Source organism: Vicugna pacos, chromosome 5 (genome assembly GCF_048564905.1).
Source record: "Vicugna pacos chromosome 5, VicPac4, whole genome shotgun sequence".
Lineage (NCBI taxonomy): Eukaryota > Metazoa > Chordata > Mammalia > Artiodactyla > Camelidae > Vicugna > Vicugna pacos.
Window position 1 is genome coordinate 72,528,920 of NC_132991.1, and position 26,884 is coordinate 72,555,803.

The 26,884-nt window shown below is 40.4% G+C and overlaps 1 protein-coding gene across 7 annotated transcripts in view; it reads left to right on the top strand.

The window, feature by feature from the left end:
• The window catches only part of RFTN2 (raftlin family member 2), a 69,578-nt gene extending 53,782 nt beyond the window's left edge, over positions 1-15,796 (top strand). For 5 of the 7 annotated variants that reach the window (XM_072961540.1, XM_015249310.3, XM_072961539.1 and 2 more), the window contains 2 exons: positions 5,529-5,607; positions 15,469-15,796. In XM_072961540.1, coding sequence (XP_072817641.1) covers positions 5,529-5,607; positions 15,469-15,741 — 352 coding nt within the window. In that variant the 3' untranslated portion in view covers positions 15,742-15,796. The other 2 variants (XM_072961543.1, XM_072961544.1) reach the window with 2 other exon arrangements.
• The last annotated feature ends 11,088 nt before the right edge of the window (positions 15,797-26,884 follow it).

A 26,884-nucleotide genomic window follows, 5' to 3' on the forward strand; every position in this document is an offset into this window, starting at 1 on the left:
CCTAGGAAGCCTTTTCTCTCTGCTGCAAGCCTTTGCTCACTTGTTATGTTTTTTTTAAGCGTGCTCTCTGGCATCAGTACATTATCACATAAACCAAATGACCACTTATTCATGAAGTCTTTGATTCTTCAGATATCTACTGAGAACCATTTTAAAAGGGGCTGTCTGCTAATTAGTGTGGAAGATGTAGTGCTTAAGGAGACCTTCCTTCAGAGAGCTTTGATCTAGTAGGAGGGAAACTGTACCAGTGGCCACAGAAGTCCTTGGGAAAGGGATTAAGCTGCATGCAAGGGACCCAGGGGGAGCCCCGAGAAGGGTGTGTGGCCCTTCCGTTGAGGGATCATTGAAGGCTTTCAGAAGGAGGTCACACTTGAAAATGGACCTTAAAAGATAGGCGGGCTGGAAAGAGGCAGTGGTGGTGGTGTGGCCATTCCAGGTATGAGAATTCCACAAGCAGCCATTCAGCTGCGGGCCAGGGGGTCGATTCCCACAGGCCAATCCAATGTGACCTTGGTTTTTGTATGTTAAAGAGTGTAGAAAGCCTCTCTCCCACCTATCCATAAATTCTAAGTCTCCAGCTCTGTTTCAAAGATGCTTGAAATGTAAGCAAATATTGGATCAAGCAGAAGCTCAAGTTGTCCTCGTAACTTCCTGCAAAAATGATTTTAAAATTTAAATATCACTAAAGATATCATCAAACCAATATAGAACTGCTTTTTTATTTTGTTTTTGTTGCTTGTTCATTTTTGTAAGTAGCACTTACTCACTCTTGTGTAAAACTGAATTCATGGGGAGAATTTTTTAAGGCAAAGCTTTCAGTGATTCATCTTTTATAGAAATGTCACTAAAATGCCACAGGTCATGAACTTGCTCCTGTCTCTTCTTCTTTTTCTCATACTGACACGGATCTGTGTGTTCTGTTTCAACAGTCTAGTTAACCCAGGGAAGATGAACCCTTCTTTTTATTTCCTTCATTCTTGTCCACTATAACTCCTGAACATTATAAGCTGAAATGCTAAATTGCAGAAATGCTAACATAGAAATCTGGACTTTTGCGAAATAGCTTACACTTAGTCATTCACTATAAAGTTGTCTGGTCAGAATCGAATTAAACGAGGCCCCTCCTCTCTGTAGTCAGGGCTCCCCTGAGTTCATCTATACTTGCTGTCAAGATGCCATCGTGTTGTGGAAAGGGGGGAACCAGAGATGATTCAAGACAAAACTCTTGAAAACTCTGGGTTTCAATTTCCTTATTCACAAAATGGGGAAAATAATATTTTCTGTGCCCACCTGAAAGGACTATCATAAGAAACAAATGTGCTTTTTCACGTGGGAAGTACTCAGTACACCGAAAGCACTGCACACATGGAAGTTATTTTTCTTAGTTTAGTCCATTGGATCTTCTGTTATTGGAAAGCCAGTCTTCTTGATTGTCTGTTGATGCCACAGCAAACCCCTCTCCCTTAAAAACAACGAAGTAGAGAGTCCTCTTTTTGTTTCCTTATGGAATGCAGGAAGAAGGCAGTGAAGGGAGAAGGAGACATTTACTGAGCATCTGCTGTGCTCCAGGGCTAAGGACTTTACCTCCACCGTCTCACTGGCACTGCTAGAACCTTCTCTGTTTTAGAGAAGAGAAACAGGAGGCTCAGAAAGACAGGGCAACTACCTCAGCGTCTCATCACTAGCAAACTGAGCTGGGATGCAAAACCAGGGTGGGTCTAATTGACTCTAAAGCCATGCTGTTTCCCCATACCTGACTGCCTCTCGGATAAATACATCACAGAGAAATGAGGTGTGCTGACACTTTGTAGCGTAAAGCCGCACAGCTGGTTGAACTCATTTCCTCCCCCATCTGTGGCCTGGCTGCTCTGCCTGTGCTGTGAATACAGCCCCTGGCTCACTCTCCCCAGATCCCACACTAAGGTCTGCCTGCATTGAAAGATGAGCTTAATACCAGGGCAGAGAGCAGAAGCCACTCGTCCCAGGGATCACAGCAGTGCTGGTGGCTTCTCTTTCCTCTTCCAGGTCCGTACCTGCCCTCTGGGCTTTGCCTGATCCTCTGTGTGATCCAGTAGCTGACTCAGCTTCATACTTTACCTCTGCTTCAACTGGTTTGGTCTGTCAGATGCCTGCACCTGACCTGGCTTCTTCCACCGATCTCGTTTTTTTCCAGTAGGCCTGAGGGGTTTGACTTTGGTTTTCCTCCTTCAGTTTGGCCCAGTGCCCTAGATCCCACCAGGGCTGTGGCCTCTGGATTTGCGGTGTTTTCCTGGTCCTTCTCCTGTACTAATGACTCCTTTCCCTACCCTGACCCGGGCCCTCACGTCCTTCCACCCTGCTCTCCACGGTTGCCTACAGAGACTGAGCCCCTCAGGCTGCCCTGGCCCTCATGCTGACGTGCTGCTCTCAGAGAGGGTGGACTAGTGGTATTTCCACATCTTCTTTGCAGGCTGTGCCCTTGACCAGCTTATACTGCAGCTTAAAATCTCAACCAACACAGGCTGTGCCAGAACATTCTCAGAGCTTATGTGTAAATCGAGCATCTTTCAAAAGCTGTGTTTATTTCCTGTGACATGAAAGCATGACTGCCCATTCTGGAAGAGAATCCAGAGGTTCTTAACTTCCTCTCAGGGTGATACTAAATTATTCAGTTAACTAACAACATTTTTGGATGGAAATTTCCGTGGGGAATAAGCGATGTAGGCCGTGTCCTCCTAGAGCATCGAGGAGAGCGTTAAAGTTCTCTCTGGTCCCATCGCAAAGTCAAATCCTTTCAGAAACCTGTCCTCCAGGGACAGATATTCTATCCACACTCTGTAAACGAGGTCCCTTGTGAGCTACTGCAGACTGTGAGGGACTCACCTGCCCTGTGGACAGATGTCCCTCTGTAAGGCTTCGGACCTCTTCCCCTTACAGTTCTACCACGATCAGATTCTCCAAACCAAAAGGCATTCCACATCTCACAGATGTTCTGAAAATAGGAGGACCTATTTTAAATCAGAACATCCTTTAGAAAACCAGGGAGATGGAGATCTCAGGCATATTTCAGATTGAGTCTGGCTCTAAGGACCTCCCAAGAGATGGGAAGATGCCAACCATCCAAAGTCTTATCTGGGCATCCAGAGACTGTCCTAAGATAGTCAGCCTTTGAGAAACTTATCTCCACACTTACTGTTTGACCCCATCAGAGAAGGTTGAGAAGCCTGCTGTGAACCAAGCATCATATCCTGATGCGTTCAGACTCGCCCCATCCTATCATCGCTCCGGGCCACCCCCAATCCCTCCCCTGACATTCTCCTGCTTTCTGTTCAGGAAGAATAATTCTACCCTTATCTTCCCTTGTCATCTTTGGATAGTTGTAGGCCCAGCTCCCTCCTACGATTCGCTACCTGGAGCACAGCCCACGAGCACTATCCAGAAGCCTCTTCTCTGTTCTCATGTACCCTTCCCCTCGACTTTCCTCTCTGGAAGATACTCTTGATTCTGAGCTGGTTCCCTCCCACTTCCCTGCTCTGCACATTTTGCTGAATGAATGAGGACGTGGAAGGAAATCACATTGCTGTGCTCCTCCGGCAGCAGGCACGGCGGAGGCTCTTTACACACACTGGCTTGTTTGTCCTCACAAAGTCCCTGAGAGGAAACGAAAGAGAATTTTGAGACTCTGCTAAAGTCATCCGCTATTTGGGGTATTGTCAGCTATTATGATAGTGTCGACCGGGGGGTGGGGGACACAACGTGAGAGCTGTGAGTTTTGTTTTTTGGGGGGACTTCCTAAGGACTCTAGCCCAGGATACAGTCTCTCAGAAAGCTCTGAGGAACTGCTCCAAAGAGGTAAGGCAGGAGGTCAGTATATCTGTGATTTCAGAGAAGGGTTACGAGTGGTCAGGCACACGTCTTGATAGAAGGTTGGTCATGAGGAACAGATATCTCAGTTAATGCTGTTAGTGCTTTTCTAAATATGCAAGAATCCGGGTCCATGGAAGAAATTTCTCCTGAAATATTTCTAACTATGGAAGGACCTGTTTTACCTGTTTCCCCTGTTTTCCCAAAACATGGAGTGCCTCACCCTTATCTTGGCCTGAATTCCTTTCAGGGTGAATTGTAGGTCAGTGACTAATGACTTGATTCTTACAGAACGGGATGGTGGGCAGCATTCTTTGTTTACAGCAGAGTTGAGATTTGAACCCAGGACCCATCTGGTTCCAAAGCTACTACCTTTTCCAGTAAATTTCATGCTCCCCAAACAGGCCAGCCTGCTCTGTAGCCCGCTAGTCCCTTCCTGGAACACCTATGTCATAATCGATGTCTCCTGATGATTCAAGTTGTTCCCAAAGTTAGGCAATATTTCAAGTCTTTTCTTCTAATCAAACATAAAGCCAAACTAAAATAAGATTAGACCAGGAGCAGCCTTTTAAAAATAAAATAAAATAAAAAAGAGGCAGCCACCGCTTTGTGGGAGGATTTGCTGTTTTTCAAAATTCAACAGTATCAGTAAGTTTGGGATTTTCAAGTGGTGTGGGGTTGACCACGAGGGCCAGAGTTTCAATGTTGCATTTGTTTCCCAGAAAAAGAGCTCAGCAGAAAAGGCAGCTAATAGTGAGGTTTTGTTTGGGTTTTTTGCATAATAAAAGTCGTAACTGAGCAACATTAGCTACAGACACTCCTCCTCATAAATCCGTGGAGACTCTGTGAAAAGCATTTCAGAGAAATCCAAACCCCAAGTAGTCTTTGGCAAGGGGTAATTTGCCACGATGATAGTTAAACAAGGAGAATACTGAGTAGCTGACTACAAAGAAGCATCTGAAAATGAAACTAACGGGGGCTCAAGTCCCACAGCTGAAAATGTATATGAAATTTCTCACGTGCAGCCGTCCAGAGCGGTCTCTTCTTTTTATAAGAAATCTGGCAGTGCACACCAAGGAGCTTAAATCGTACCCTTTTTTGGCCTAATAATCCTACTCCTGAGAATTTATCTCAAGGAAATAAGTCATAAAGAATAAGGAAGACTATACATATTTCTATAGCAGCATTATTTATAATCAGCAGAAAACTGGAAACAACCTAATTTTCCAATAATAAAGGCTTAGTACATTTTAGTATCTTAATTCTTTGCAGCTGTTAAGCTTAATTCTTTGTAGCTATTAAGAATATGATAACAGTGTGCAAACAAGAAATGGGATAAACATAGAACACAGAAATGCAAATATGCAGTGGTTGTAGACATGCGGAAATCCATTTGTTGATAAAGAGTAGGAGGGGACACAAAAAGATGAAAATAGGGATGTTGGCACAGTGAGACTGCAAGTTTTAAACATTAAAATGTTCTATTGTAATGACTGTATTTAGTTTGGGGGGATTTCTTTTTTTCTCGTTTTCCCAGCTGCAACTAAACGTAGAATCGTATTTCATAATTTTTTTTTGGATGAGAAGATTATTTTACAAAGGATACCTGTGGAACATTCTAGCCAAATGTGAAATATAGAGAATTGCTAATTCGCTAATACTAATGCTGCTATTTTAATTTGCAGTGAAGGCAATTTGGCTACAAAGCAGGTTGTGTTCCTTCAGAGACCAGTTATGTGGAATGCAGCTGCTCAGACACCAGAAGTGAGTAAAATTGGTGCTTGATGAACTGAATGTTATACAGGAGCATTTAATCCTTAAGCTCTCATTGTAATTCTAAATGGTGGACGAATGAGGAAGTGTGGGCTTGATGCAGAAACAACCTTCTAAACCAACACACAGCAAGGGAAGTGTGCCAGCAAAAGGCCCATGAGACAGCTCTGAAAGGGATCAGACGATTACCCCAAAACATGTCACTTGAGCACAAGGATTACTATAGAGCTACAGGCAACTAGGAAACAGCAGGCATGGGAGGAACGCTCTACCCTCTCCCTTTCTGACAGAAACAGGGCATACATTGCTCATCTTAAAAGGTGACACAAATTTGCACTTGTGAAGTTGTCTCCTTCTCTCCTGTTAATCTTTTTCAGTTTGATTTGCAGATCCAAGGTACTGAACATAAGATGGTAAAGGAAAAGTTCTTTCCTCCCCTACAGTTATAAGTCTTATAAGTGAATGTACCTGATATTACAACAGATCTGTGCAGTCCTGCCTTGATCTCTGACAGCACCTTTGTATTGTCACTCAAGGCATGTTTTTTTCAGCAGAGGGCTATGCTGAGTATCAAGTCACCTTATCCTTACTAGACCATTACTAGATGTACAGCTAGAATAGTATCATTTTTTTAATACTTTTTTTTAAAATGGAGGTACTGGGGATTGAACTCAGGCATGCTAAGCACACACTCTACCACTGAGCTGTTCCCCAGCCCTCCCAGAACAGTATCATTGAATGTAGCAATCTGTGCATTAATAAAGTATAACTTTTAAAACAAAAAATTTGCAAATATACCAGAAAATTATTAGTGACTTAATATTTAATTATTTAAAGTGATTCTTTTTTGTATGTTAAGAAAATATTGTTTTGGAAAACTTTAAAGTTTTCTAAACTAGTAAAGCTAGACTGACAGTGTATATAATACAGCCATGCCAAGTTGTCTCACGTTAATTTTGGAAGGACTCTCATTGGTTCGATAGGTAAATAGGTAGAGAGGTAGAAAGATAGGTAGGAAGATGCCTCCCCAGGGAGGAGAGCAGAGCGGCCAAGCACACAGTTATCAGAAAGACTGCTTTAGAGCCCACAGGTGAGCAGTGCCTCCCAACCCCGGTGAGGACGATGGCTCAAGTTCATTAAGTTCACAAGAAATATTCTGTCAAGAATATTTGGGGTCTACGTAATGAATGGCCAGAAAAGGTTTTCATTCTTCTTTCTCCTGCCCCAAAGCAACTTCTCACCATGCTACAGCTCTGATTCCCTGAAAATATTTGAGCTCTTTTTGTTTAATTTTAAATACCACTCAGTAGTCTAGTGGTAGCTTTTCTTTGGGTATTCTTTATATTTACATTCATTGAAATATAAAATTACTGGTTCATTTATACAGTAGTAAGGAAGTATACAAGTAGTCACTTTGTGTCAGTGAGAAGCTCAGAAGTACTGTATTTTATAACTCAGGATTCTTTTTTTAAACAGATTTTAAAAGGATTTGCTATTTCTTCCTTTAATAAATGTTTAATTTTCCTAGCAGGAAATCTCGGAATACTGAGATTATTTCAAGACAGAACATGTAGGTGGTTCAGTCTAATAGCTATAACAGAAAACCAATTCGTAAATTCTTTTAGTTTTCTCTAATGGAAAGAATTTGTTATTGTATCTCAAAAAAGGTAGTAGTAGTATTGGGAAAGTAGACTATGAATATCACCACAGAGTTAATGTAGCTATCTCATATGTATTTTGTGAAAGTTACACATTTATAAAACACCTTGAAAAAAATGTTTATAGTTGTAGGTCCATAATGGCACCTTGAAATCAGTTGTTGTTTGTGAGGGATTGATGTGGGGACTGCTTCATTTATAAAGGTTTTCAGAGAATTGTTTCAAAGGTGTTTATTTCCAAAAACCAGTCAGTGGAAATTTGAGATATTACAAATGTTGCCTTAGGATTGTCAATGAGTCTTCAATAAAATGATAAATTTCATGGGCTGCTAGAAACTGATCTAAAGTTTAACCCTTAATAAGAATTTTCTCTCTTTCTTTTACTGAGACAAATGTCAAGATTACAAGACTTTTCATATTCAGTTACCTCAACATAGAACAGAATTTTATATTAAGCAAATCCATTTCATGCCTCTGTTATGGGGGAGGGAATTAAGAATTGCATAATGAAGAAAGTATGTTGTTGGAATTTTTTCTCCTGAAGTTATCATGAACTTTACTTTTGGAATTTGTTTATATTTCACAGATATGATTTATATAATATTCTAGATAGCTTGAGAATTTTTTAAACATGGAAAATATCAATTCAAAATATTTCTATTCCCCTTTACTGCCTCAATTTTCTTTTAGCTATTGAAAGTTTATTTTAGGAAAATTAGAAAATTTATAGAAAAAAATAATAGAGGAAAATAAAATCTTCATGAACTGGGGCTAAGCAAAGAGTCCTTAGACATGGCACCAAAAGCATAATTCACTTTTTCAAAAATGATAAGTTCGACTTTGTCAAAATTTAAAACTTTTATTTTTCAAATAACACTAAGGAAGTAATAGACAAGCCACAGACTCAGAGCAAAAAAAAAAACCTTGCCAGTCACATACATGACAAAGGACTCGTATCCTGGATGTATCAAGATCTCTCAAAACTTAAAAGTAAGAAACAAACAACCCAGGTAAAACATAGTGAAAAGTCTTGGAGGGAAGGTGTAGCTCAGTGGTAGAGTGCATGCCTAGCATGCATGAGGTTCGATTCAATCCCTAGTACCTCCATTAAAAATAAACAAAGCTAATTACCTACGCCTACAACAACAACAACAACAACATTTTTTTTAAAAGTTTTGGACATCTCACCAAGGAAGATATGTATATGAGAAATAAACATGTAGAAAAATACTTAAACCGTTAATCATTAAGGGAAATGCATATGAAAACCATGATGAGATGCATTTGCTAGAATGACTAAAATGTTTTAAAATTGACAGTACTAAGAACTGGCAAGAATGAGAAGCAATTGAAATTATCTAACACTGCTGAGAGGAATGCAAAATGGTACAGCCACACTGGAAAACAGTCTGGCAGCTCCTTATGGGGTTAAACATACAACTACATATGACCCAGCAATCCCACTCTTAGGCATTTACCCTAGAGAAATAAAAACTTGTGTTCACACAAAAAGCTACACATAAATATTTACATGTTCTATTCATAATCTCCAAAAACTGGAAACAATCCAAATGTCTTCAACAGGTGTGTGGGTAAATAGCTGTGGTTCTTCCATACAATGAAATACTTCTCAGAAATAAAAACAAAGGAGCTCTTGATATGCACAATGACTTGGATCAATCTCAAAAAGCATGCTGATTAAAAGGAAGCCAGAGTGGACTCTTCTATTTATATGACATCCTCAAAAAGACGGAACCGTAGTGTGGAGAACAGGTCAATGGTTGCCAGGGCTTAGGGGTTTGGGGTAAGGTGTGATAAAGGGCTAGCTTGGGTGGGGGGCGGGGGTTTGAGGGGGATAATGGAACTGTTCTGCGTCCTGACTGTGGTTACACAAATTTGTACATATGTGTTAAGATTCATAGAACTTTACACTTTTCCCTGTTTTTTCCATGTTTGCTTTATAAATCACACAGACTATATTTTTTATATCTTTGTCCTTCAAAAAGACTCTCCGTGGGTAATGGGATTTTTATGAAGTGTAATGAGGCTGTTAACCTCCCCTTCCTCTGCATAAGGCTGTGCAGGGGAATAAAGCAAGGTTCTTTTTATCTTGCAGTTCCTTTTATCTGTTTTTATTTTTTAAATTTTTCTTTATTTTGTGGGGCGGCCTCTAACTAGATTCAAGGAAGCGCTAGCTATGCTAAGTAGGGTAAGAGACTCTGACCAGGATTTTCCCTCCGTCTGTTAAATGTTCTCAATTTTTCTGTCAAGATCTCCTTTCTTTTCTGTTCCTTTGAAGACTCGCATAAAAACTCACCAGACTTTTTTTATTACCTAAAAGTCTATTGCAGTTAAATTCTTCAGCCTGTTTCCCTTTGATAATTATTTACAAGAAACAAAGGGTCATTTAAAAGTATTTAGTTTCCACTGGCTCAGTGTAAGGTTCCATCCGGTGGTGTTCTTAGGGGTGGACAACAAGCCGTGAAAGGGATTCCAGGGTGTATGTGAGTGTGTGTGCGCGCGCACAGTGTCACGCTCTCCAAGCCTCTGTGTCCTCCTCTGTAAAATATGGACGTTAGTGCCCACCACAGGGTTGTAAGGACAGTTCAGTGAGAAAACATGTAGGGGGCCGGGCACAGCGCCTGGGCACACGGAATGTTGCTTTTGTTCTTACAGGAATGTTTTTCTGTCAATACTTAACTCTGTGGAGAAACTGAATTAAAATCCAGAAACTCATAATGACCCTCCATTTTCTCCAGCTAAAAATTACCTTCAGCCAGTAGGTAGAAATGTAGTGTACTGATGCTTTTCGATGTTCTAAAAAACACACAGGTACATGTATATGTAAAGCAAATATGGCAAAATATTAATGTGTCGAATTAGGTAGTGGATTCATTATACTATCCTTTAAACTTTCTGTATACTTGAAATCTTTCCTAATTGGAAAGTTGGGGGGAGATTAAACTAAAAAGCCTTGATTGCCAACAACTTTTTCTCTGTTAGTTATTAATTAGTCACTAATTAGTTACTAAGATGCTATGCCATAAAGACCGATATAGAATGACTTAAATACAACAGAAAGGACTCTCTCCTAACAGTCTAAAGACGGACAGGCACGGTAGGGTGGGCGAGGCTCTGCCGCATGACTGGTCCGCTCTGCCACCCGCAACATCTGGCTTCTGCCCCTGGACCCAGGGCTGCGGCCGCAGTTGTTGCCCTGTCCAGCCAGCAGGAGGTAGGAAAGGAGAATTCCAGGCATGCTTCTAAGGCACTGATTCCCAAGTCACGGACATATTTCTTCGCACATCCCATTGGCCTGAGCTTATTTATGTCATTACAAGCGTCAGCAAGGGAGGCTGGGAAATGTCACGGGGCAACCATGTGCTGGTATCACAGTGAAATAGCATGTGCCCAGCTAAAAACTGCAAGGCACTGGGGGTGAGGCGGGGGCGGAGTTCTGTTATTAGAAGAAAGATGGAGAGGATAGGCCCTGGGACACAGGAGTTCACATTTAAATGGCTCCCATTTTACACTTATTTTTCTTATTTAGAGCAATTTTGCATTCAGATAATTTTCCTGTCTCTAAATATACCTCAAAATGAATGATTTCAAGAGATAAATCACATCTATTGAGCCATTTCTCTAATATAAACCAAGAAGTGAAGGAGCAGCAGAGAAATGGTCTGAATTAGATCTTTTCCAAGGTAACTGTAATAACGTCATATGAATATTGAGAACTATTTAACGTATACCTTAACTTCTTTCCTTACTGTACAGTGAGATAATTATTTATCAAGCTTTGTTCTTACGTTTCCAGTCATTTGAAGTTCATTTGAAATTATGTGAAAACCATGCGGGTCATATTTCATTCATCAGCTGTTGGTGTCCTCAGCTGAAGTCCATGTAAAGTCAAATCTGGTGCCAGTGTAATAGAGGATGTCAGGTACCTCAGAGAGCATCATGTGAAAATAAAGATGAAAGCAGTTTGCTTTTATCATTAAAGAAGTTCTTCATCTAAGGAATGCTTTTCACTCAAAGCAAATGGGCTTTTTATTGGTGTGGGCAGAAGGGAAAAGGGATCACTGTAGCCAGCGGGCGACGTTCAGGCTGGAGAGCAGCCCTCTCCTGGGCCACCCACACTTGTGTCCGTATGACCTATTGGTGCCCCTTGGGGTGTAAGGGACAGAAACCCTGCTCAGATTAGCCTCTGTACATAAGGCAATTTATTGGCTTCCAGATAGGAAGGATATTGGCATAGCTCATAACATCAAAAGAAGAGCTACAAAGACCAGAGCCTCAGGTACGAAATGACACCAGAGTCAACACCCCCAGAACGTTCTGTTTGCTTCAGCTTCTGTGTCTTATGTGCAGAGGGCTTCTTATGAGGTGAGTGTGGCCACCTCATCGGAAAGGGAGGACTTCTTGAAATAAGTCAGACAGAGAAAGACAAATACTCTACGTTATCACTTGTATGTGGAGTCTAAAAAAATAAACAAATGAATATAACAAAGCAGAAGCAGACTCACAAATATAGAGAACAAACTAGTGGTTACCAGCTGGGAGTGGGGAGGGACAAGATGGGGTAGGGAACTAAGAGGTACAAAGTGCTATGTATAAAATAAGCTATAAGGATCTACTTACTTACTAGAGCACAGGGAATATAGCCAATATTTTATAATGACTTTGAATGGAGTATAATCTATTATATTATTGAATCACTGTGGTGTACACCTGAAACTAATATAATATCATAAAGCAACTGTACTTCAATTTCTACAAAGAAAGACGTCTTGATCCCAAAGTCAGTATAGCCATCCCAGGAAAGGGCTCTGATTGGATCTGACGGGGTCACGTGGCCACACTGCAGCAGAGAAGAAGGTGGAGAGGAGAGCCAGCTGGAAAGGCAGTTGTCCACTACAGCTTGTCCCCTCCTAGACTGGAATGATTTTGACAGCCCCACGCTTGGGTGACCCAGGAACATATTCTGTGAGTGAGCAGGGATGAGATTTCTCTGCATGATTCAAAACCTTTGACTCTTCTAACTGGTACTAAAGCTACATTTTACATGGGTTTCCAGCAGCTTCCTAATCCTTCCCCCAAGCCTGAGACACACAAGGAAGAGAAATCCTGAATGTCCACTCCATGCTTTTATTGGTTTATAAACTGTATTTTTCAGCTACTCTTCCTCTCTGTCCATCATAACACTGTCCAAGACAACACAGTGTCTAATGATTGCTGGTATAGTTCTGACTTTGTTCTTTTGCTTTTGTTTTTAAGACTCCGACAGCGGAAAATGAAAGATAGAATGGAAGGACACCCCACATGCACCTGACTTGTCACTGAGTCTCACGCATTTGGAATAGGTCACCCATTTTTAACAAATGAGAATGAGTCTCCAAAGTAGATCAGTTTTATCAAGAGTGATATTAGATCTGCATGCAAATCTTGGTATAATCTCCCCCAATTTTATAGTGAAAATATCAGAAGAAAGTGAGAAGATATATGAATAAGCCTGTCAATGTAGCTGGAAAAATCTCCTAATTGACATAGAGAAATACTCAAAATACAGTCAGTGCTAAGGGCAAAAGTGAGCTGTACACATCTGTGTGTGCATATACAAATACATGGTGAAACGCGCCAAATTTTACCAGTGGTATCTCTGTGAGATAGGACTGTGGGGGGGTTTTGCTTTTTCCTTTGTTTTTGCCAGGTTTTCTAAATTAAATGTGTATTATTTTTGTAATTGGAAGTTTTTCTTTGAGAAACACACAAGTCTTCAACCACAAATCTACTCACATTTTTGCAGAGTGAATAATGTGAAAAGAATAAGGTAAGACACTCAGGCTCAGGTTCAAAGCCAGCTACTCCGTGACCTTGGACCAATTCCATCTACTTTCTGGGCCTGGGTCCTGCCTCTGTAGAAATAGGGATTAAAGCAGATGATCTCCAAGGACTGCTCAGGATGCAGACTCCTACACTCTTAGGTTGTAAGAACATTGCAGCTTGATTTGTTGGAGAAGATATTATTTTGTGTGGAGTGAGGGTGGAGTAGGGGAGGCAGCATCATTGCTGAAAATGTATTTACTAAGGGTCACGTGCTAGAAAAGTGTTCTGAAATCTGGTTTCAAGTCACTGTACTAGGTACTTGTTATCTTCTAATATTTGAAATTTATATTTGGAAGCTGTTTACATATTAATACTTATCTAAAAGTGAATTACTATGACTTATTATTCTGAATAATACCCAATTTTTATTTAGAATGTTCTCATTGAGTATGTGAGAGCTGGCATGGGGACGCTGTTGGCTCATATACAATAAGGAATTTATTGCAAAATTCACCTTTGGCCACGGTGCTGGTGAGGAAGGAAAGATCCAGGCTGCCAAGTGCTCCCAGGCAACCCCTCCTTCCCATTTCATTCAGTCAACCTGAGAGGTTGTTCAAGAGTGAATACATTCTTTATACATGTGGGAAAGAGAGCCAGTAGCCAGGCTTGAGAAAGGAGCCCAGTCTGGCAGTACCCACCAGCCCTGTCTGCAGCCAAAAGGCTATATCCTCGCTGACCAGCGTCCCCATGCCAGGGGGAACGTGCCATTCTCAAATCGTGTTCCCTAAGAGAGTAAATTAAATACATTTGGTGAATGAGAATAAAAAGGAAAAGGATTTGAGATCTGATTTTTGCACTGGGTGAATGCAAGGGGGCCAATGGAAAATGTCACCACCATCAAGCTATGTCTGACTTGGGACTATGAGGGTGGGCCTTTATTAAGGCAGGCTTGGTCCTTTAAACTTGCCCGAGGACTGTGGTAACTCAGCCAAGAAAAAGATGAGCTGCCAACATACTCCTTTCAATGTAACACAATTAACAGGGAGGGTATAGCTCAGTGGTACGGTGTGTGCTTAGCATGCACGAGGTCCTGGGTTCAATCCCCAGGACCTCCTTTAAAACAAATAAGTAAACCTAGTTACCTTCCCCCCAGAACAATGCAACACACTGAGGACTGTGTCTTCCTATACAAACAGTGTAATCAGCTGTGGCTGCATTCCGCGGTAGCCCACAAAATCCAATGTAATTAAGCTCTTTGTTTGCACTGTATATTTGCCATGAAAACCAGTAGAAAATACTTTTATATTTTATACTCTACAATTCAGCAAACCTGTGGTTTAACAAACTTTTCTAAGACTAGCCTAGGTATCTGACATCTGTGTTTTTGTGTTTTGTTTTTTCTTTAAGAGTAATTTTGTTTCTTACATTTAAGAAAATGTAATCCTAGCTCCCACCTAACATATAAATCAACTTTAAACAAATAAACTCTTTGTAATCTGGGAAATTGCTGGGTTTTTTTAAAATGTTTTTTAATTTATCTTTTTTATTCTATCTTTATCTTTTTTTAATCTTCCTTGTTCAGTTCTTGTGCCTGAGGATAGGATCATGATCTAATATATGTTGTGTTATCCATATTGAGGAAATCTCATCAGGAGTCTGAACACCCGCAGTTCTCTCCCTGAGCCCTCCTTCTATTGACTTAGGTATCTTAGTTTGACTTGAGTTTCTTTGGCAGAATAAAGTTTCCTCTTTATTCTGAACCATACCAAGGACATAGTCAGGCCTCAGTAATATTTCATAGTGAAAACACTCGCAGCTTCTCTGTCTGCAGATGAGCTGGTCCCATTGCTGAGCGTGTCAGGCAGAAGCGGTTTGCAGCAGGACGAGGAGAGGGCCCCCTCTACCCAGAAGAGGGCCCCTTCTTCCAATCTGACCTGGGTCTGAATTATCTGAGCAGCCTCTTCCTATGTGAGAGGGGTGAGATGGTCTCTGAAGCACTTTCTCTGATGCTTAGATCCCAACTAACACCAAGAAGAAAAATGGAACCTTTACTGTATTTCTATCTGTTTTGCTCCCCAAACTATGATCTCAACAGGCTTCTCTCCTCAGAGACGTCATTGAGGGCCCAGACGGCACACAGCCAACCTGCCAATGAGGAGAATGAGGTGCCAGGAAGCCAGAAGGGTCATGAACAGAGAGGGGAGTGCCCTTTCCCCTGGGGGTGGAGGCGACGTGAAGGGTGGCTCTAGCTGGTCCTTGAAGAGAGCAGGACTTGGAAGAGAAGCGGGGAGAGGGCGGTGTGTGCTCCATCAGAGGGGCAGGACAGCACCCATCCTTTTAACTCCTGGCCTCCAATCTCTTGTTTCAGAGGAAAGGCAGCCGGCACGTGAAAGGCGAAGACAGGGGCAAAGCCACCAGCAGGAGCATCGGGCTGGACACGGCCCTGTCCCAACCTGCGGAGAGCAGAAGCCCGCCCAAGGGGCGCCTCCTCCCTCCCTCCCGGGAGTGCTGGATGAAGGAGAAGGGGCCCACCCAGCACGGCAGCCTCTCCGGGTTCAGCAGCAGCGACAGCGTCCTGCGGGAACTAGACGACGGACAGTTTGACCAGGAGGATGGAGTAACTCAGGTCACTTGTATGTGAGCAGTGTAGGAAAGCAAGACGCCCTGTAAATAATTATTAAAATAATTGCCAAGTGGCTTTATTGTATTATTTTATCTGCATTTATGTAACGCTTTGAATTTTTCCGGACTCAGGCTTTCCTTCAATCTGCATAAACTTTGGCTCAACTTCCCAGACGAAGAAGAATAACCAACATATTTGTAAATTTAGAATCATGTTTACAGTTCTCACAACTAAAACATCTGTTTAAGCTGATGTCTCATTAGGTTAATAACCGAAAATGTACTCAGTTTCTCATGAATGTGCAAGGTGTACTTTTCTTAAAATTCCTGGTAAGACGACTAAGCATCTCAACCAGTGTTTTTACCTAATAATTAGAAAATTCTCAGGAAGTCAAAGTCTTACTTAAGCTGAAAATTCTCTCTTTCACAGATACACACATACACACACACACGTAAAGGGCTAATTAATAAAATACCTATTCCCTAAATATAACAATTAATCCAAATTTTGTCTTTAACTATGGCATGTATATACAAAGCAAGCCCTTATTTGTTAAAATATTCTTTGGGAAAAAGTCCTTTTTGTATGTCTTTGGTTTTAAAGTGTCACCATGTTACCAACTCTGTACCTACTTACTCATTGAGCTTAAACATTGTTGCTTCTAACAGCCTAGACACGGAGCGAAGCAGCATCCCATAAAACTCAATACGAAAACCCACAATCTCAATATTTAAAAACCTTAGTCAACAGAATTAATTTTCTTTCTTTTAAATTGTAAATAGTCTGAAAAGGGTAACATCAACTTTAATGGAGACCGAAGTCTTTTACATCTGTCTAGATTTGAGTTATACTTTTATTTTGATTGCTAAATCATGAAGAATGTGGAAACCCAGTCCTGCAGGAATCCAGAGGTGCTCACAGCACATGCCGTGCGTCTGGTGACCTATCGTGCCATCTCTGCTGTTCTCGCTCTGCTGGTAGGGATGCCTTAAGCCTTGCCCAGCCCTTAGCAGGTAAGGATCAAAATTTTACAAAATAGAGGATTTTCATTTGTCTATGAAAGGCTTTCTTTGAAATGTGGGAAAATTCAATGAGTTACAACGGACTGTACCATTGAGGAGTTCAACCTATTATATATATTTTATTAGCATTGGTGTTGACATTATAAGATCCTTCGAATAATAAAATCTCATTTGTTATTGGGCTGCTGTTTTATTTAACACAAATGCTCACATGTTTTATATGTATGACAGATACGTATCACATGTTAACAATTATCGCATGTTATATATTATATAACAATTAGTGTAAGTAAACTAGGCCAATCTCCATGGATTCTTGATAAGACTGACGTGGAGTTATTCCACTTCTGCCAGGCAGAAGCATTGCCTTTATATGGATAAAGAAACTTAAGAATATTCTGTTCAGTATTATTCTGTGGAAATTGCTATCAATACTGCAGAAATTTTGTTGTTGTTGTTTTGATTTTTAGATGAAATTGAGTCCCATATTCAAGAGTTGGTGGATTTTTGGTAGAAATAAGCACTACTTCTGGAGCCCACAAAATGTCATGAGTTATGAAACACAGATAATGAACTCAAAGGTCAGACAGTTTTCCCCAATACCAGGATCTATAAGAGACCAAGACTCCAGTATGATCTGTCAGGACACAGAAGGGATTTATAGTGTTAGAAACAGAGATAAAAAATTTTATTGGCTAAAGGAAAACTCAGAAATATCCCTTTTATTTATTTATTTATTTTTTGATTTGTGAAAGAATAATTTTTCAGTTTGTTTTTAATCGGTTATTTCTTCTTATTAAAAAAAACCTTTTTATTAGAATAATCTAAGCAGTTATATCCTCAAAACCTATTTTATAAGCATCTACACTAACAGTTCCCCTTAAGTTACGTGGCAAATTTGTATGATAGTGAATAAATAATGACCAAGTGGTTCTAGAGCATTCGAAATATATATAAGTAACTCCAAGTCTATCTTTTAAAAAAGAAAATTAACAAAACTTGGACTCTGTATGCCTAAGGAGTTAAAGGTGACTAACCTTATCATTATCTGACACACATATATCAGTTCTTTCTGTAACACTATGTAATTCCTGTGGGCTCTGGCATGTGAATTTTTAAGACCTACAAGTTACGATGACAGAAAATATTGAAACCATAGATGTGGGTGTGAAGTTCTGTCAGTCCCCTTGGTACAGCATCTGTGGCACTTCTGTGTCAGGTTCCAATAACCACCTGTTAGTTCCATCCCATCGGGGTTGATTGTCACCCTGTTATCTGCATGGACAGCGTTCATTTAACACCTGCTCACCAGAGAAATCACATTGAGCTGAGAAGCGACTCTATCAACGTCACTACAGTTCTCTTAAAGATGAACAGAAACATCACTCTCTTTAACAGACTTTCTTTAAGAGACTTCACAGGCTTTCAGGAGACATCCATAGAAGCAGGAGGCAGAGCTCCAGTCAGTCCAAATCACGATCTCCAAACCATTTGCTTTATCAGGAGCAGGCATTTGTATATTTGAACATCAATCTACCAGATGCAGTTTTCATGTCTCTTGTTCTGGAAGAGCTGAGGAACTGCCTCTTTTTCCTGGCCTTGCCTCACCCCCTTGATTCCCCACTACCATTCCCTCTGGGTTGGAAGGACTATGGCTCTTTCTGCATTAAGACTGAAAAAAGATTTCTTTCTCTAAGCAACTCAGGGCCCCAGAGACCCCCCCCCCCCGTATGGAAAGACGAAATTTCGAGTGAGGACTCAGATGGAGCAAGTGCTTGCAAGGGGGAGAGTCTCAGCTAAACATGTTAAGTCAAAATTTACTGGTGGAGAAGGAAAACTAGCTAAATGCAAACCAGCAGAACTTGCAGCACATCCATTTAAATAATGTTTGTTGTGGCAATTTATCACCTAGAGAGTGAAGTTCCCTTGCACAATAGCCTAAGTTTACAGAGCTAGGTCTGACAGACGATCATATATAAAAGAAACATAAGATGACCAGTGATGAGTTTCTTGGTTTCATTTTTGCCTCGTATATCTCGGAATTGGAAGCTGAAGACACTAGCAATCTAGAAATGCCAACGTTGCAAATCAAACAACCCTAATGAAAGCCCAGCAAGGCAGCACTTATTTAGGCAATGAGTGCTTCGCTCCAACCAAACACCACAGAAAAACCTGCAACCTCACCCTGAGCTGCACCAGCACGGACCGAGCTGGAAGCCTAGACTTCCACCCTCACACAGTTATACCAAGGGGCGCCGACACCCTGGGCAGGGTGATGTCAGAGACAGATCGTAGGAAATCGGGACGTTCACCCCCACTTGCCAGTAAAAGCCCCACTACCCTCACCACACAGTGTTAGTGTTGAGCATGTAGGAAGTTCACTTCCATCCGTAGTAATGAGACATCTCTCCCCCTCCGCACTGGGGTGGTGTCAGAGGAGGCTTAGTGGAGAGTCAGGACTTTGACTAAGCATCAGTGAGGACACTCCCACTGAGGTTTCAGTGGAGACCACGTAGGGAACTGGAACGCCCACCCCTGCCCAGCAGAAGTGAATAAAGCACCCTCAGGAATCAGCAGAGGTTGAGTGGGGTACCCGGTCTTCTACTCCCACCTGGCAGTAACTAGGCAGTACCCCCATTCTGCTGCTGGCATAGTGTCAGAAAAAGCCAACCAGCATAGAAGGCAGGAATAAGATCCAGAGTCTCATAACATGATATGAAACTGACCAGGTTTCAATAGAAAATTACTCATGAAACCAACAATCAGAAAGATCCCAAACTAAGTAAAAAAAGACAATAAATAAATGTCCACAGCAAAAGAGATGTTAGAATTATCTTTAAAAAATTATAGAGCACATATGATGAACATGCTTCAACAAGCAGTTATGAAAGTGCTTAAAACAGATGAAAGTTTAGAAAGCATTAGGAAAGAAATAGGAAGACCTGAACCCAGAAGCTCCTTTCATACCCCAAATCCTTCCAACTCCTTCACAAACAATCAGTGAGATTGCCAGGGTGTCAACACACTCGAAAATCTACTCAACACTGTTGATCGGTTAGGAAGACATTCAAGAAGGACAACAGGTTGGTCATTCCCTAGCAGTAAATGAAAAAGAATGATACCCACATTTAGAAAATATGAAAAATAGCCATAGAAACAAATTTAAAAGGAGATCATCACCTAGGACCACACTTCAGAAGTGATGACAGACCAGGTGGCCTCATCTTCGGTGCATCTGCTCTTTGCTAGCTGTGTGATCCTGGACAAGTTGCTTAACCTTTCTGAGATTTACATTTTTTATCTGTAAAATGGGGATGGTAATAGAATTGATTTCAGGGGGCTTTACTGAAGATTGCACAAATACAGCATCTGCCACATTTTGTTGTTACATCCCTAAACAGCAGCTTCAAAGGAAAATCAGTTCTAGTAACATACGGACATTTTTTTTTTAACTTCCTTCACCTGTTGCGTCACCTTCCTGCAAAATATTTTCTCAGTTGCTGAAAATTAAGTTCCGAAGGGTGCACTAAGGCATAAAAAGTCAATGAAGCAAACCAATAAAAAAATGGAAATTGAATTATTCTTATTTTTTCATAAAAAATGGAATCACTAAATAAAACAGCTGGGAATTAGAAGACTTGCCTGCATGAAAAGAAAGTCTGAATTGACCCTCCAGGTTTCAATCGGGTGTGCTCTGTGCCCTCCCAGTTAATCACTGCTGTGCCTGAGTGGCCAGGCGACCTGGCTCCCGGGTGGGTTGGCCAAGAACCACCAACATGGACATCTGGGAAATCTGAAGTCCAGGCTTTCTAACGTAAGAGTTTCTTTTGTTGGTTATGTAACTACCAAGGACACAGTTAATCTCTGTGTCTTAATAGGGATACTAATCCTCAGGGACAGGGTTGTTTTCAGTATGTTAAAGTTTCAAAAATAGAACCACTCACATCACTGCAATAGATGTGGTTAGTAACATAACTTTTTATTTAACACAAGAGAATAGCATGTCTTCTAATTTCAGTGATTAATAGGAAACTGAAAGATGCCATGTTTGGATATTTTATTCAGATTTACTTTTTTCTTTCTCGGGCATCGTTTAATGTTTATACCATGCAAACAAAAAGTAGGTTTTAACATTTCACCGTTTTTTCCTGTAAATGTTAGTTCATTCAACCCCATGTCTTTTGAATTTGTTCTTTTGGGAAACCATATGACTCAAGATTTTTCTCCTTTTTAAACATTCTCCAAAAGTATGCGTTAGGATTCCATTTTTTAAAACTTCCAGCTTTATGATACAGCTACAGTGTGACATTCTATGTGTACTTCCCCTTTCTTCCCACCTCTTCATGTAAAGAGCTACTGCCATGGACTCAAGTTAACGTGAATGAGATTCATTCCTTATTCCAAAACATCTTCCAGATGACTTAGAGACTCAAATGTAAAAAACAAAAATATAAAAATGCTGAAGTAATATATGAGCAAATATTTAGAGCATTATTCAAAACGCAGAAGAGACAAAGGAAAAGACTATGTAAATACTAAATTTAGTATGTAAATACTAAAACTACACATTTAAAACACTCCATCAACATTGTCAAAAGATAAGAAACTGGAATGAAGAAACAATCAAATGACAAGGGCTAATATTCTAAGTACACCAAAGATGTTAATAAAAAACAGATGAACAATCGAGTAGAAAAGACTGCAAATGACACAAATGGCAATTTCTTAAAAAAGAAACGTAAATAACCAATAAACACACCACAATTTCAACTCCCTAATGAAAAACTGCAAAACAAACAGCAAAAAAAGATGCCTTTTTTTCCCCACTGAGTTAGCAGTTTTAAAAAATTGTTAATACCCAGGGTTGGCCAGGGTATGGAGCCTGGAGGGGAGCAACCTTCTTATAATCATGCAGGAACCTGGAGGAGAGAGGCAGGGATGGTGGGATGGAGAGTCAGGAGGAGCCTGGGACTCCATGCATCAGGACCCTGGAGCCACTGCACAAGCCCAAGACTGCTGACCTCTGGTCTTGCTACAAAGTAAAGCAAAACCTTATTTGGTTAAGCCACTCCATTCCAACACATGCTGCCTAACACAATCCTACTCAACTTGAGAATTAATTCTTCCAAAGATAGGTAGCAGCAACGCTCAGAAACATACGAGGTAGCATATCAAAACGGAGAAGCCTGAGCCTTGGAGCCAGGACTGAGCTCAGACCCTGGCCCTGCTACTCGTTCCTGTGGACACTGAACAGCTACCTTGCAGCTCAGTTTACTCATATGTAAAATGGGGGTAGTAACATACAAATTTAATCATATGAACATTTAGTGAGACCATGTGGGTAATGTACTACCGTTCCTGACACCTGGCTAGGTGCTTAATAAATTGAAAACACTGTTTTTCTTCAAAAGGTCTCATTTTAAGTTTGCAGAGAAGTTCTTTTTAATCTGGGGAATAACTTTATGCCTGGAGAAACTCCAGAATAAACATAGGGCATCTTTTAAATTTGAGTATAACATCTGAACATTTAAATATAGTTTTATGCTTGTATGTGGTAAATAAAAAGATACATCACTACTTTGCCAAGTGTATTAGGCAGTTCACAAGGTCTCCCAAAGAGCCAGAGCCCCAAGACTGGATGCTAAGCCCTAAGAACGAATCACATCTACAGAAAGCCATGCTGCTACCGCTACCGGCACAGACAATATAAAAAGCAGACATCCCTAATAAAAGACAGAGGAGGGATGGTATGTTGTAAGAGTGCTTTTTAGTTTTCAGTGTTCAATGCAGTTTCACTCTCTCACTCATTCATCCCTTTAACAAATATTTAACTCTTGGTCAGATGCCGTGCCAGGGACGAGAGAGCCAACAGACACAGTCTTGCCCTTATGGAATCAATGGGCTAGCAGAGGAGAAAGATGGTAGATAAATAGTAATAGAAATAATTATGCAATTACAGTTGATGGAAATACTCAGAGGAAGCAAAGTTTGCTAGGAGAGGCTGTAACAGACAAACCTAACATATTCAAGGTCAGGGAAGGCTTCTCTGAGCAAATGATACTTGATAAACAATAATAATATTCTAATAATAGCATGTGTTTGTGTTATAAAATTATAAGCAGATCATTTCGAACATGAAGACCTATGAATTTTTCAGGAGTCCCCCAAAGTGTTTGAGACCTTTTAGAAAAACATGTTGGCTCTAAAATATGAGAACCACTAAACAGTTAAATATAAAGCATAATATACATCAACATTATTTACTTTCATATTCATAAAAAGCGTCATTCATTTTGAAAATACTTTGTACAGTAGCTTTTCTCAATTCCAAGGCATATTTGATGATTGATGAGAAACTATGGCCATGTGTAAACTAAGCGACTGATAGCCAAATTCTTAAAATCAATTAGAAAAAGGTATTCAAATTTATATTTTTTAAATATAAAAATTATATTTAATGTGAAATGGGTCTACATTGTGATATATTTGGTCTCATGTTAGTGAAATCTGGTGCCTAAAAGAACTGAAAACTGTCTAGTTTTAAGGTCTTGGGACCTCAGGACAGAACATCTCAGCTCATACAGAGTAGCAAATGGCTATGCCAGGACCTGAGGTAGGGAGGTATCAGTCGATATACGATGTCACAGGCATTGGGAGAGAGTAGGCACTAGGGAACTCACAAAGATGAAAAGTCCTCCTGTAGGTCGAGAGAACATTTGCATCAGGAGAAATCTATCCTGCCTATCGCTCTCCACCTGCCCTCAATTTCACCATCATCACTGAACTTCCAGCTACTATCTTGGAGCCCCTTCCACACTTCATTCTGATTCTACACGAGTTAATGTCTATTACTTGTTATTTCTCATTGTATGAGCCCTTGACTCTTGCAAGAGAGTGATGTCTGAAGAGTGGCGGGGGAAACAAGGCCTTGGGTTTGAAGGCCTTGATGGCCGGAAAGGCACAGTCAAGAGGCCCCTCCTGACAACTAACACCTCACTTCACTGACTGTGGCTTCTCCCATTGCCCCAGAAATGTGACACCAACCAATACGGTCACATTCTACTTGCTATTATTCTGCTAAATCTAAGCTTTCCACTCTACTGATGGATTCTTCCCACACTAACTGCTCTACATCTGGGAACTGGTATTTAACTAAAATAGCAAGGACTTGATCTCTACCCTTGCCCTAAAAGTTGGCATCTTATTCAGTAAGAAAGAGCAATCTCCATCCATTCTAGCCATAATCTCTCAACAACAACTAATAAGCTAATTTTGCTCTGCATGCACCATGCTACATTTCCTCTGCCCCAAGCAATCATCAATCACCAAGTTATTTTAACTCCTGTTGTGTTAACACATTTAACTGTGTTCAGATATTCAAAATAACTATATATAAACATAACACCAAAAAAAACCTTCATTAATTACTAAATGGAATACTTGTGAATATAGATTAGAAAAAATTTATTAATGTGATTAAAAGCAAAATGAATGTTTTAATATAGATTGTTCCCAAGACTTAGTCTAACTAGACCTAAAACATTAAAATTAAATAAGCCATTTTTATAAAACACAATTTGTATGTTATCCAGTGAATTTTTTAAAAACTTTTTAGAGATAATTTTCACAAAATAACATTAAAATGTAGAATTGAAGAACTAAAAATTGTAAGATATTCCACATTTACTTACAAAGAAACTGAAAATCTACAGTTAAAGATATCCTTTTCCATAGCTTATTCCTCCCCTTTTAAGGTCACAAACATCACATTTCCTTTCTTTTCTGGTAATCTCATTTCTAGCTTCTAGAAAGTAGTGCTCTTTACATGGCTGTTACCTAAAGTTTATTTTCTAATTTGCTTCCAAGATCGTAAGTAAAGTCCTGAAGATGCTTCAGTCACTTACTGAACTAGATAGATGCAAGTGTATTCTTATCAGGAGGAAGACCTCTTTTAGGAGAAACCATGCATGACATATAATGTCATCTGCATTAATAGCTTGTAATTTCTTGATTTATTCACTCCAGTGGATCTAGGTTATCACAGGCTAAATTTTTATAGTGATGATTTGAAATTTCTTATTTTATATTAAATCACTTGATACATAAACAGAGAAGGCTAGGGGCCAAGTGACAACTGCAATGTGCAATTCTGACTCAAAGAAGCACACTTGGGTCTAACTTGAGAAATCCATCAGGTAACTACTTGGTTGTATAGGAAGCTCTGGGAAAAAATGGGTACACTGTGAAGCTTCTGGCATACTGGTAAGTTAGCTAGTGAAAGCTAAAGGCAAATGGGATTTTAGCTGGTTGATGATTGGCCTATTTCTAATTTGGAATTGTAAATAGGAGAAGGGTTGTTTATAATCAGCCAAAATCAGTTATGCCCTGGAACTTAATCAGGGGTTTTGGAAATTCATGAACATCCCTACCACTTAGTGTACTACACACTGATGTACAAACTACTCTATTAGATGAAATGATTTCATACAACCCCCAACTTTAGCTGACTCTGGGAGACTCAGATATGACTGCTGTGTTAGCTCTGGCCCCAAGAAGCACTTGACCCCAACTAGAGAATCCCATCTAAAATGCAGCTTAACTTGGGTGTTTTAAGAATGGAGACTACCTGATGGTGCATCTTTACAGGACTGAGAAGGCATATGGGAGGGGGTGCTGGTTTCCCAGACCCCAACAGGTGAACTTTTCTCCTTTCTTCTCTTCTACGTTAACTTTCACAATGTTCAGGGATTTGAGGCCCCAGCTCTGCACTATCTATCTGCGGGAATTCTGGACAACCAGTTCCTGAGGCCTTAGTTTGTTGTTGGGGTTTCTGCTTTGTATTTCAATCTGTAAAACAAGAGGACAAGAAGAGGGAGGCTCAACTCAATGATCCCTAAGGTCCCTTTTCTAGCTCTAAATATATTTTTCTTATCTTTTCCCCGGGATTTGCTAAATAACACCAGCACGAAGGAGATATTTTAGACGTGCGAAGAAGAGGTTGCTAACTCTTGCTTTGGATTTGGTTCTCAAAATAAAGTCAAGTGATTCAAGAGTGGTGATATAAAGGCTGTATTCAGTATCTGTACTGCCTTCACACAGATAAATATGTTCCTCAGTCTAGAATATGCTAAACAAGAGTGCACACAACTGATGGCAAAAAATTGCTATCCCTACGAAGTGCCCTAAAGATTCCAGGCAGCTGGTATGAGGTATACTCACTTCTTCAGAAAAGAAACACTTCAGTGGCACTTTCCTCTGTACCCACCTGTATCTGAGATGCACCTGGAAATTCTGCAATAGCAGCATTCTCACTTGTAAGCAATCAAAACATTGCAGACCTGATTTTCCTCAATAAATCAAACCAAAATACAGGAAGTTTACCCTCAACGTCATGGTTAAGGTCCCCACAAATAGTACTGTTCTTATTATAAAACAAGGCTTTTGAATTCCATCAAATTGTGGGGTTCAACATGTCTCAAAAGGCTTCCACATTTAAAACCCAGTTGTTGCCAACTCTGGCAACAAAGCTGACTGGAGGCAGAGGGTCAGCTGAGGAGCCCCGCTCTCTCCCCACTTTGCTCTGTGTAGCCTTCCTCATCCTCTGTGACCCTGGGAGGAGCAGATGGCATTCCCCAAACACCCCTTCCCCTCGGAAAACACCTTAGCGGTGAATGTTTCTGCTATTGCCAGATTCATCCCTCCCCTGAGAAAACTATGGCTCCAATTATTACTTACTGGTTTGAAAGAAGTGTACTTTTACCTCATCTCCTAAATTTCCCCGATGGTTTCCCAAACTGAGAGCACATCAGAGTCACTTGTGAAGCTTTTAAAACCCAGACTCAGGCCCTTCCATTCTGAATCTATTAAATCAGTTTCCAAAGGTGGAGCCTAGGAATCTGTTGTTTTAAATGCTCCCCCATTTTTTTTTTTTAACATACAAAGCAGTTTGGGAAACATTCTTTCATCCCATTTTCTTCCATCTTTCTTACTCTGTCTTTCACAAACTGGTAAGCAAGTTCTCTCAACCACAGAATGATCGGTTCTGTCAACTAAATGATCATGCCAAGAACTTAGCTATCAACGAATCAATACAAGGAGGGCGTAGTAAACGGCAGTCTGCAGACAATGATCTCAAGTCC